At 37.4% G+C, this 13,486-nt stretch overlaps 1 protein-coding gene across 5 annotated transcripts in view; it reads right to left on the minus strand.

Moving 5' to 3' along the window:
* celf3 (CUGBP Elav-like family member 3) overlaps positions 1–13,486 on the minus strand; it is an 89,488-nt gene that overhangs the window by 57,403 nt on the left and 18,599 nt on the right. For all 5 annotated transcript variants that reach the window (XM_062965296.1, XM_062965293.1, XM_062965292.1 and 2 more), the window contains exon 2: positions 10,052–10,134. In XM_062965296.1, the coding sequence (XP_062821366.1) occupies positions 10,052–10,134 (83 nt within the window). The remainder of the gene's footprint in view (positions 1–10,051; positions 10,135–13,486) is intronic.

Below are 13,486 nucleotides of genomic sequence, written 5' to 3' on the forward strand. Positions count from 1 at the left end.
ATTCACCAAAAAACCTAGCATGACTTGAGTGGTGTGTCAAGAAAAAAAACATAATTTCACAATATATATAGTTTAAATAACAAAATATATAATTGGAAAATATAACTGTATTTAATAAATCAAAAACTATTTACTACCCTTATTTCCATGTACGACAATCTATGGGACCTCTTGCAGTTTCCACGCTGATTTCTCTCTATTGTAGTTTCAATGTAGTCATGAATAATATAATAATAATATAATAGTAATAATATAATCTATATATATAAAAGAGTGATGGAATCCTGGCACCGAGCAAAACAACAAAACTAAACACCCCCCCAACCTCGAAATTTCACAACACAATCCATCATCCACGCCTCGAGGTTGAAACAACAAAATATCACGTCACAAACCTCCACAGGACCTAAAAAAACCCAAAAACCGGAGCTATTCAGTGCAATTCCAATGGGCCACAGCAACGCGTGGCAGGGCACAGCTAGTAATAATATAATAATATTAGTAATAGTAATCTATATATATAAAAGAGTGATGGAATCCCGGCGACCGACAAAACAACAAAACTAAAGGCCCCCTAACCTCGAAATTTGACAACACAACCCATCATCCATGCCTCTAGGTTGATACAACAAAAAGAAAAGAAAAATAAAGTCCTAATTAGAGGGAGAGGAAGAATTGTTTTTATCCAATTGCTGCCAGTTAGAAGGTTAAGCTCCGCCCACTTGGTCTCCTAGCAACCCACTCATCCCAGGGGACAGGCAGAGTTAGGACTCACTTAGGCAGCTTCTGCCAACCCTAAAGTTCAAAAACATGCAAATGAGAGTACATGAATAGGTACTGCTCCGGCGGGAAGGTAACGGCGTTCCATGCAGTCATGCCGGTCACATGACTTTGGAGGAGTCTACGGACAACGCCAGCTCTTCAGCTTAGAAATGGAGACCCCCAAAGTCAGACACGACTGAACTTAATGTCAGGGGAAAACCTTTACCCTTTACCATAACTACCACCAATTCTTCAATACTTTATTTCCCATACCACCAGACTTCGCCACAGCACAGCTAGTAATATAGTAATAATATAATAAAATACTATAATAATAATAGAATAATAACAGAATGATTCTCTCTTTCTCTCTCTCTCTCTCTCTCTCATTGAATGGCCTTCCAGCTTCAAAGCCTGTCTGCTTCCTGATCAGAGGATCGCATTGAATGGCCTTCCAGCTTCAAAGCCTGTCTGCTTCCTGATCAGAGGATCGCATTGAATGGCCTTCCAGCTTCAAAGCCTGTCTGCTTCCTGATCAGAGGATCGCATTGAATGGCCTTCCAGCTTCAAAGCCTGTCTGCTTCCTGATCAGAGGATCGCATTGAATGGCCTTCCAGCTTCAAAGCCTGTCTGCTTCCTGATCAGAGGATCGCATTGAATGGCCTTCCAGCTTCAAAGCCTGTCTGCTTCCTGATCAGAGGATCGCATTGAATGGCCTTCCAGCTTCAAAGCCTGTCTGCTTCCTGATCAGAGGATCGCATTGAATGGCCTTCCAGCTTCAAAGCCTGTCTGCTTCCTGATCAGAGGATCGCATTGAATATCCTTCCAACTTCAAAGCCTGGTTGGTTCCTGACCAGAGGATCGCATTGAATAGCTTTGCAGCTTCAAAGCCTGACTGCTTCCTGACCAGAGGATCGCACTGAATAGCTTTGCAGCTTCAAAGCCTGACTGCTTCCTGACCAGAGGATCGCACTGAATAGCTTTGCAGCTTCAAAGCCTGACTGCTTCCTGACCAGAGGATCGCACTGAATAGCTTTGCAGCTTCAAAGCCTGACTGCTTCCTGACCAGAGGATCGCACTGAATAGCTTTGCAGCTTCAAAGCCTGACTGCTTCCTGACCAGAGGATCGCACTGAATAGCTTTGCAGCTTCAAAGCCTGACTGCTTCCTGAGCACAGGATCGCATTGAATAGCATTGCAGCATCAATGCCTGGCTGCTTCCTGATCAGAGGATCGCATTGAATGGCCTTGCAGCTTCAAAGCCTGGCTGCTTCCTGCCCGGGGGAATCCTTTGTTGGGATCAATGATCAAAGGTTTATAACACCTCCCAACAAAGGATTCCCCCTGGGCAGGAAGCAGCCAGGCTTTGAAGCTGGAAGGCTATTCAATAATAATAATAATAATAATAATAATAATAATAATAATAATAATTAAATGTATGGATTGTTTTTCTTATGCAAGCTGTCCCGGGTCCATTCGGGGAGATAGAATAAAAGAATAATATTATTATGATTATTATGATTAATATATAATTATATTTGTTGTTGTTGTTGTTGTTGTTATTATTATTGAATCCTAGACTTGGAAGATATCCCAAGGGCCACCCAGTCCAACCCCATTCTGCCAAGCAGGAATACACAATCAAAGCTCTCCTGACAGATGGCCATTCAGTCTCCAATTTAAAACCTCCGGAGAAAAGAGACTCGCATCATCATCATCATCATCATCAAAGTGTCAACCTGCATTAGTTTCTACAGTGTAGATGCACCCAGAGGCTGAAGGCAAAATTGGTGGCTTTGGAAGAGAGGAACAGAGATGGATGGGCATCTGTCAGGAAGGCTTTGGTTGTGGAATGGGGATGGACTAGATGGCCCTTGGGGGTCCCTTCCAACTCGAAGGACCGTCTGCGATTTACCTGTGGCCTGAACACCTGTTTCTGTTTAATAGGCCCCTTTTCGGCCTCGGCTTTAAACAAACAGCTGCCGGGAAACCAGGGAACAAAAACCTTCCGCAAACAGAGAGAAACACCTGCTTCTTGTTATGCAACAGAGAGCATAAGAAGAGCCAGGAAAGGTGGTCCCCATGGTGATGGGCACACTAGGTGCAGTGTCTAAAGACCTTGACTTGAAAACAATACGTGATACAAGAACTTAAAGACCGAACTGCAAAGATTTTGGCACGAGCTAGGAAAGGTGGTCCCAGTGGTGATGGGCACAGTGTCTAAAGACCTTGGCCACCACTTGAAAACAATACGTGATACAAAGATTTAAAGACCGAACTGCAAAGATTTTGACACAAGCCAGGAAAGGCGGTCCCAGTGGTGATGGGCACACTAGGTAAAGTGTCTAAAGACCTTGACTTGAAAACAATACGTGATACAAGAACTTAAAGACCAAACTGCAAAGATTTTGGCACGAGCTAGGAAAGGTGGTCCCAGTGGTGATGGGCACAGTGTCTAAAGACCTTGGCCACCACTTGAAAACAATACGTGATACAAAGATTTAAAGACCGAACTGCAAAGATTTTGACACAAGCCAGGAAAGGCGGTCCCAGTGGTGATGGGCACACTAGGTAAAGTGTCTAAAGACCTTGGCCACGACTTGAAAACAATACGTGATACAAGAACTTAAAGACCAAACTGCAAAGATTTTGGCACAAACCAGGAAAGGTGGTCCCAGTGGTGATGGGCACAGTGTCTAAAGACCTTGGCCACCACTTGAAAACAATACGTGATACAAAGATTTAAAGACCGAACTGCAAAGATTTTGGCACAAGCCAGGAAAGGCGGTCCCCGTGGTGATGGGCACACTAGGTAAAGTGTCTAAAGACCTTGGCCACCACTTGAAAACAATACGTGATATAAGGATTTAAAGACCAAACTGCAAAGATTTTGGCACAAACCAGGAAAGGTGGTCCCAGTGGTGATGGGCACAGTGTATAAAGACCTTGGCCACCACTTGAAAACAATATGTGATACAAGAACTTAAAGACCGAACCGCAAAGATTTTGGCACGAGCCAGGAAAGGCGGTCCCAGTGGTGATGGGCACACTGGGTGCAGTGCCTACCTTTTGACTGCACTTAATATCAGCTGCAAAAGGCCACCCTACTCGGATCTGCACACATTATTCGCTGAGACATCACACAGTCCTAGACACTTGGGGAGTGTCCAACTTGTGACGCAACGAGAAAAGCTGATATGATACGAGGATCTAAAGATCGAATTGCAAAGACTCTGGCACAAGCCAGGAAAGGTGGTCCCAGTGGTGATGGGCACAGTGTCTAAAGACCTTGGCCACCACTTGAAAACAATACGTGATATGAGGATTTAAAGACCGAATTGCAAAGACTCTGACACAAGCCAGGAAAGGTGGTCCCAGTGGTGATGGGCACAGTGTCTAAAGACCTTGGCCACCACTTGAAAACAATACGTGATATGAGGATTTAAAGACCGAATTGCAAAGACTCTGACACAAGCCAGGAAAGGTGGTCCCAGTGGTGATGGGCACAGTGTCTAAAGACCTTGGCCACCACTTGAAAACAATACGTGATATGAGGATTTATAGACCGAATTGCAAAGACTCTGACACAAGCCAGGAAAGGTGGTCCCAGTGGTGATGGGCACAGTGTCTAAAGACCTTGGCCACCACTTGAAAACAATATGTGATATGAGGATTTAAAGACCGAATTGCAAAGACTCTGACACAAGCCAGGAAAGGTGGTCCCAGTGGTGATGGGCACAGTGTCTAAAGACCTTGGCCACCACTTGAAAACAATACGTGATATGAGGATTTAAAGACCGAATTGCAAAGACTCTGACACAAGCCAGGAAAGTTGGTCCCAGTGGTGATGGGCACACTCTACAGTTCCATTTGGCGGGAAGCCTTAGCATTGAACGGTTGTGTTGTTAAAGGGCGAAGTCTGGTGATGATGTGGGAAAGTGAATAGTGGTCGTTAAAGAGCACCTTCTAAGGATTATTTCTGCAGTTGATTTATTACAATATTCCCACCCAAACCCAAGTCACGAAGGCGGAGGCATTACTTTTCATTCAACCCTCATAGTATGTGTTCTTTTTAAAAAGAGTCCCGAAGCGTATAAAGAGTGCCGGGAGGCCAAGGCAGGTGGCGAGGGAAGAAAGGGAGGCAAGGAGAAAGGGTTTCTCTCCCTCTCGTTCTGCCCCAGAGACAAAGGAAGGGCCGAGAAACATCTGCTCCCCGCTGTCAGTCGCGAAGGAGGCCGGGGGTGGGAACGCCATCGCCCAGCCCTTTGGGCTTTCTGGTTCAAACCCTGTCATGATCAAGGATAAAATTTGCTCTACACTGGAGACTCTGAATGTCTATCTAGCTATTGGATATGGCCAGGTTTATTATTATTATTATTATTATTATTATTATTATTATTATTATTATTATTATTATTATTATTACTACACAGCAAACAAGATAGACATGCTGGATTTCGTATCACAAAATCTCAAGTCAAACACTTCCCAAGTGTCTAGGACTGTGTGATGTATTATTATTACAAAATTTTGTAATTTTGTCAATGTCTATTGTTTCCAAATGCCAGCTGAGATCTTTTGGCACAGCACCCAATGTGCCCATCACCACCGGGACCACCTGCCCTGGTTTCTGCCAGAGTCTTTGAAGTTCAATCTTGAGGTCCTGAGAGCGGCTGAGTTTTTCCTGTTGTTTTTCGTCACCTGGGATGGCGACATCAATGATCCAAACCTTTTTCTTTTCCACAACTGTGATGTCTGGTGTGTTGTGTTCCAGAATGTTGTCAGTCTGGATTCGGAAGTCCCACAGTATCTTTGCGTGCTCATTTTCCACAACCTTTGCAGGTTTGTGATCCCACCAGTTCTTTGCTGCTGGGAGGTGGTACTTGAGGCATAAGTTCCAATGAATCATTTGGGCCACAGAGTTGTGCCTCTGTTTGTAGTCTGTCTGTGCAATTTTCTTACAGCAGCTGAGGATATGATCCATGGTTTCGTCGGTTTCCTTGCACAGTCTGCATTTTGGGTCATCATCTGATTTTTCGATCTTGGCCTGAATGGCCTTTGTCCTGATGTCTTGCTCCTGGGCTGCAAGGATCAGGCCTTCTTCTTCTTCTTCTTCTTCTTCTTCTTCTTCTTCTTATTATTATTATTGGCACAGAGTATGACACAGCAAACGAGATATGTATGTTGGAATTGTTATTATTATTATTATTATTATTATTATTATTATTATTATTATTATTATTGACAGAGAGTATGACACAGCAAACGAGATATGTATGTTGGAATTGTTATTATTATTATTATTATTATTATTATTATTATTATTGTCAGAGAGTATGACACAGCAAACGAGAGCCATATGCTGGATTTTGTATTACAACTTTACAAGTCGAACACTTCCCAAGTGTTTGGGACTGTGTGATGTATTATTGTTATTATTATTATTATTATTATTATTATTATTATTATTAGTACAGAGTATGACACAGCAAACGAGAGCCATATGCTGGATTTCGTATTACAACATTACAAGTCGAACACTTCCCAAGTGTTTGGGACTGTGTTATGTATTATTATTATTATTATTAACACAGAGTATGACACAGCAAACGAGATATGTATGTTGGAATCATTATTATTATTATTATTATTATTATTATTATTATTATTATTATTGACACAGAGTATGACACAGCAAACGAGAGCCATATGCTGGATTTTGTATCACAAAATCACAAGTCGAACACTTCCCAATTGTTTATTATTATTATTATTATTATTATTGTTATTGTTATTGTTATTAACACAGTATATGACACAGCAAAGGAGATATATATGTTGGATTTATTATTATTATTATTATTATTGACACAGAATATGACACAGCAAACGAGAGCTATATGCTGGATTTCGTATTACAACATTACAAGTCAAACACTTCCCAAGTTTTTGGGACTGTGTGATGTGTTGTTGTTATTATTATTATTATTATTGTTAACACAGAGTATGACACAGCAAAGGAGATATATATGTTGGAATTATTATTATTATTATTATTGACACAGAGTATGACACAGCAAACAAGAGCTATATGCTGGATTTCGTATTACAACATTACAAGTCAAACACTTCCTAAGTGTTTGGGACTGTGTGAAGTATTATTATTATTATTATTATTATTATTATTATTATTATTATTATTATTATTATTAATTCCTAGGGAGGTGTCATGGCTACAAAAGGAGTCCTTGTGGTGTCGTCATTGTGGGACAAACAGGGATATCGTGTTGGCGGCGGATATAGTCGGAACCTTTTCTGGAATTTATGGCCAGAAGCATTCTCTCCTGATGTTTCACCCACATCTATAGCAGGCATGCTCAGGGGTTGTGAGATCTGTTGGACACTAGGCAAGTGGGGTTTATATGTCTGTGAAGGGAAGAACTCTGATCTGTTTGAGGAAGGTGTGAATGTCTCAATTGGCCACCTTGATTAGCATCGAATAGCCTTGCAGCTTCAAGGCCTGGCTGTTTACTGCCAGGAAATTATTTTCGTTTTTACTTCGTAACTGTCGTTTTGCTACTGTTCTGAATGTAAATATCTGATATGCAGGATGTATTTCATTCACGGGATGAAATTTGGCACAAATACCCGATACGCCCAAATCTGAATACTCGTGGGGTTGGGTGGGATTAATTTTGTCAAATACTGGAAGGGTTTGACGGGCATTGACCTTGAGTTTGGGAGTTGTAGTTCACCTACATCCAGCATTCTTTGAGAAAGGGTTTCCTAAGACCATCAGAAATACTGTATATACTTGAGTATAAGCCTAGTTTTTCCGCCCTTTTTTTAAGACTGAAAAAGCCCCCCTCGGCTTATACTCGGGTGAGGGTCCTGGTCGGCTTATATTTGGGTCAGCTTATACTCCAGAATATATGGTACATTTATTATTTTTCTCTATTATTATTGGTATTATTAAATTTATTATTTATTATTATTGGTATTATTACATTTATTATTTTTCTCTATTATTGTTGCTACTATTACATTTATTTTACTCTATTTTATTATTATTACTAATACATTTATTATTTCACTCTGATCTTATTATTATATTTATTATTTTCTCTATTATTATTGGTATTATTACATTTATTATTTTTCTCTATTATTGTTGCTACTATTACATTTATTTTACTCTATTTTATTATTATTACTAATACATTTATTATTTCACTCTGATCTTATTATTATATTTATTATTTTCTCTATTATTATTGGTATTATTACATTTATTATTTTTCCCTACTATTGTTGCTACTATTACATTTATTTTACTCTGTTTTATTATTATTACTAATGCATTTATTATTTCACTCTGATATTATTATATTTATTATTTTCTCTATTATTATTGGTATTATTACATTTATTATTTTTCCCTACTATTGTTGCTACTATTACATTTATTTTACTCTGTTTTATTATTATTACTAATGCATTTATTATTTCACTCTGATATTATTATATTTATTATTTTCTCTATTATTATTGGTATTATTACATTTATTATTTTTCTCTATTATTGTTGCTACTATTACATTTATTTTACTCTGTTTTATTATTATTACTAATACATTTATCATTTCACTCTGATCTTATTATTATTATATTTATTATTTTCTCTATTATTATTGGCATTATTACATTTATTATTTTTCCCTACTATTGTTGCTACTATTACATTTATTTTACTCTATTTTATTATTATTACTAATACATTTATTATTTCACTCTGATCTTATTATTATTATATTTATTATTTTCTCTATTATTATTGGTATTATTACATTGATTATTTTTCCCTACTATTGTTGCTACTATTACATTTAATTTACTCTATTTTATTATTATTACTAATGCATTTATCATTTCACTCTGATCTTATTATTATTATATTTATTATTTTCTCTATTATTATTGGTATTATTACATTTATTATTTTTCTCTATTATTGTTGCTACTATTACATTTAATTTACTCTATTTTATTATTATTACTAATACATTTATCATTTCACTCTGATCTTATTATTATTATATTTATTATTTTCTCTATTATTATTGGTATTATTACATTTATTATTTTTCTCTATTATTGTTGCTACTATTACATTTAATTTACTCTATTTTATTATTATTACTAATGCATTTATCATTTCACTCTGATCTTATTATTATTATTATTATATTTATTATTTTCTCTATTATTATTGGTATTATTACATTTATTATTTTTCTCTATTATTGTTGCTACTATTACATTTAATTTACTCTGTTTTATTATTATTACTAATACATTTATTATTTCACTCTATTATTATATTTATTGTTTTACTCTATTCATTACTACATGTATTAATTTCCTGTATTTATTATTATTATTTTTACATGTATTTTACTCTATTATTATTATTCAAAGGATACATAAGCACATTTACATGGAAGAAGATGAGGATAATGATTTGATCAGAGTTGGACAGTCTTATTTTAAATTAGAGCTTGATGTCAATATTCAAAAACATTTAACCTACTGATGCCTCAGTTAATGTAATTTTATTGGTACAGTAGAGTCTCACTTATCCAACGTTCTGGATTATCCAACGCATTTTTGTAGTCAATGTTTTCAATATATCATGATATTTGGTGCTAAATTCGTAAGTAATTACTACATAGCATTAATGTGTAATGAACTACTTTTTCTGTCAAATTTGTTGTATAACATGATGTTTTGGTGCTTCATTTGTAAAATCATAACCTATTTTGATGTTTAATAGGCTTTTTCTGAATCTCTCCTTATTATCAAACATATTCGCTTATCCAACGTTCTGCCAGCCCGTTTATGTTGAATAAGTGAGACTCTATCTATTTTTATTTCTGAAATTTGCCACCCTCGGCTTGTACTAGAGTCAATGTTTTCCCAGTTTTTTTGTTGGTAAAATTAGGTGCCTCGGCTTATATTCGGGTCGGCTTCTATTCAAGTATATACGGTATGTGCTTTCTGATGGTTTTTGGTGACCCTTGGGACCGACCCCCAGGTTGGGAAACGCTGCTCTGTGGGTTTCCAGGGCTGAGGGAGGATTCGAACCCAGGCCTCGCAGTGTCCTATTCCAACAAACCACAACTCGCCAGACTTCGGACAACACACTTTCCTTGCCATGTTCCTTTATGGGAGGCTTGCATCGCCTCCCTCTGAAGCTGAAAAATAAGATTCCGAAAAGAACTACAACTCACCCCTGGCAGCGTCTTCTGCTCATGGAGCGCGCTTTGGGCCTTGAGGGCCGATTCCCGGGCGCAGTAGGTCAAGAAGGCGCATCCTGGAAAGAAGGAAGAAAGAGACACAAATTCAAAACCTCATTGTAATCAAGTACGAATTTTTGGTTTACAGATGATATGTTTAATTGTGTGTTTGTGTTTTAAAAGGGTAAGTATCACAGTTATTGCTTCTCAGCACTCAGAGGCTGGTTGCCATGGAGAAGTAGGCGGAGCCAACTGCCGTTTTGTTGAAGAAGTGCAGAGTTTTAAAAAGGGATTCAGTCTGTGCTCAGATGAGGCACAGGGAAGATTGATCCTAGGTTGAGGGGATCAAGGGGACTCAATTGTTCATTTTGAGTCGAATTAAAATAAGTTTGGTGACTTATTTAATGTAGTCTGTGTCCTGGTAAGGAACAGAGAATCTGTGATCGTATATCACAGGGGTGACTACACTTTAAAAGTGGCAGAGGATGAAGTACTGACTTCTTCAAGTCAAAGAAGTGACACTTTAGAGAGTTTGACTCATCTCATTCTAGTATTATAACTGTTAATAAAAATACCTCCTAGTGTGAAACAACATTGTAGCCACTAAGCTCTGTGCCTGAATAAACTTGTTATTGTTCTTCCAACATCTAAGCCTCTGTCACATATACAGTAGAGTCTCACTTATCCAACATTCGCTTATCCAACGTTCTGGATTATCCAACGCATTTTTGTAGTCAATGTTTTCAATACATTGTGATATTTTGGTGCTAAATTCATAAAAACAGTCATTACTACATAGCATTACTGTGTATTGAACTATTTTTTCTGTCAAATTTGTTGTATAACATGAAGTTTTGGTGCTTAATTTGTAAAATCATAACCTAATTTGATGTTTAATAGGCTTTTCCTTAATCCCTCCTTATTATCCAAGATATTCGCTTATCCAAGGTTCTGCCGGCCCGTTTAGCTTGGAGAAGTGGGACTCTATTCTATTTACAATTTATTGTCCTGATCCAACAAAGATAGGAAGCAGCCAGGCTTTGAAGCTGCAAGGCCACTCAATGCTAATAAAGGTAGTTGATTGCAATATTCTCAGTCGCCTCAAGCAGAGAAGAGGACAGATATAGATATAAACCCCACTTGCCTCGTTTCCAAGAGGCCGCACAACCTCTGAGGATGCCTGCCATAGTTGTGGGCGAAACATCAGGAGAGAATGCTTCTGGAACATGGCCAGACAGCCTGGAATACTCACAGCAACCCAATGATTCCGGCCGTGAAAGCCTTCCACAACATATTCCTCTCCCTCTTTCCATCCTGCCACTCTTTCTCAAAAATTCATGAGCCAAATATGTTCTTTTTCTTCCCGGCCTATATTTAGCCTCCCTGCCAGCGAGACTCTCAGGCGGAAAGAGGCAGAAGGATTTTTATTCTTCGTCTGCCTGACTTTCCATGGGCTCCCAAAAATGACAGCAAAGGGAGAAGTTTGTTCCCCTTTGGCCAATCTATTATTGACCTCACAACCTCTGAGGATGCCTGCCATAGATGTGGGCAGAACATCAGGAGAGAATGCTTCGGGAATACCACCAGACAGTCCGGTACAATCAAGGTAACCCAGTGATTCCAGACGTAAAAGCCTTCGACGACAAACAACAACAATAATAATGGAATAAATAGAATAAAACTGTACAGGAATAAATGTAATAATAATAACAACAGAATCTAATAATAATAATAATAATAATAATAATAAATATAATGGTAATAATAATAACAACTGAATCTAACAACAAGAGCAACAATAATAATAGACATTGACAAAATTACGATCTGCCAACTGCAAAAGGCCACCCGACTGGGATCTGCACGCATCATCCGAAAATACATCACACAGTCCTAGACACTTGGGAAGTGGTCGACTTGTGATTTTGTGAAATGAAATCCAGCATATCTATCTTGTTTGCTGTGTCATAATAATAATAATAATAATAATAATAATAATAATAATAATAATAATAATAATAATAATAATACATCACATAGTCCTAGACACTTGGGAAGTGTTCAACTTGTGGTTTTGTGATACGAAATCCAGCATGTCTATCTTGTTTGCTGTGTCATAATAAAATAATAATAATAATGGAATAAATATAATAATATAGGAATAAATATAATAATAATAACAACAGAATCTACAGTAGAGTCTCACTTATCCAAGCCTCGCTTATCCAAGCTTCTGGATTATCCAAGCCATTTTTGTAGTCAATGTTTTCAATATATCATGATATTTCGGTGCTAAATTCGTAAATACAGTAATTAAAACATAACATTACTGCGCATTGAACTACTTTTTCTGTCAAATTTGTTGTATAACACGAAGTTTTGGTGCTTAATTTGTAAAATCATAACCTAATTGGATGTTTAATAGGTTTCTCCTTAATCCCTCCTTATTATCCAACATATTCGCTTATCCAAGGTTCTGCCGGCCCATTTAGCTTGGATAAGTGTGACTCTATTGTAATGGAATAAATATAATAATATAGGAATAAATATAATAATAATAACAACAACAATCTAATAATAATAATAAATATAATGAGAATAATAACATAATGTAATAATAATAACAATGGAATAAATATTATAATATAGGAATAAATATAACAATAACAACAACAGAATCTAATAATAATAATAAATATAATGATGATAATAACAACAGAATCTAACAACAACAACAACAACAATAGAATAAATATAATAATATAGGAATTTATTATTATTATTATTATTTTATTATGACACAGCAAACAAGATAGATAAGCTGGATTTCATATCACAAAATCACAAGTCAAACACTTCCCAAGCGTCTAGGACTGTGTGATGTATTTTCGGTTGATGCGTGCAGATCCCAGTAGGGTGGCCTTTTGCAGTTGGCAGATCGTAATTTTATTATTATTATTATTATTATTATTATTATTATTATTATTATTATTATTATTATTATTATTATTATATAATGGCCATGACTGTTGCTTAAGGCTTGGGAAAAGTGTTCCGAAATGTCGGATTACCTATGCACACAATGCGTTCTCTCGGGGACTAAGCATGAAGTTAATGGATTACTGTGAGTTTTCCAGTCTGTCTGGCCATGTTCCAGAAGCATTCCCTCCTGACATTTCGCCTGCATCTATGGTAGGCATCCTTAGAGGTTGTGAGGTCTGCTGGAAACTAGGCTGGTGGGGTTGATATATCCGTGGAAGGTCCAGGGTGAGAGAAAGAACTCTTGCCTGCTGGAGGCAATCGGCCACCTAGATTAGCATTGAATGCCTTGCAGCTTCAAAGCCTAGCTGCTTCCTGCCTGGGGGAGGGGGGAAATCCTTTGTTGGACCAGGGCAGTAAATCAGAATCGTAAATAAAGAACAACACTCT

This window comes from Anolis carolinensis, unplaced genomic scaffold (assembly GCF_035594765.1).
Source record: "Anolis carolinensis isolate JA03-04 unplaced genomic scaffold, rAnoCar3.1.pri scaffold_14, whole genome shotgun sequence".
Lineage (NCBI taxonomy): Eukaryota > Metazoa > Chordata > Lepidosauria > Squamata > Dactyloidae > Anolis > Anolis carolinensis.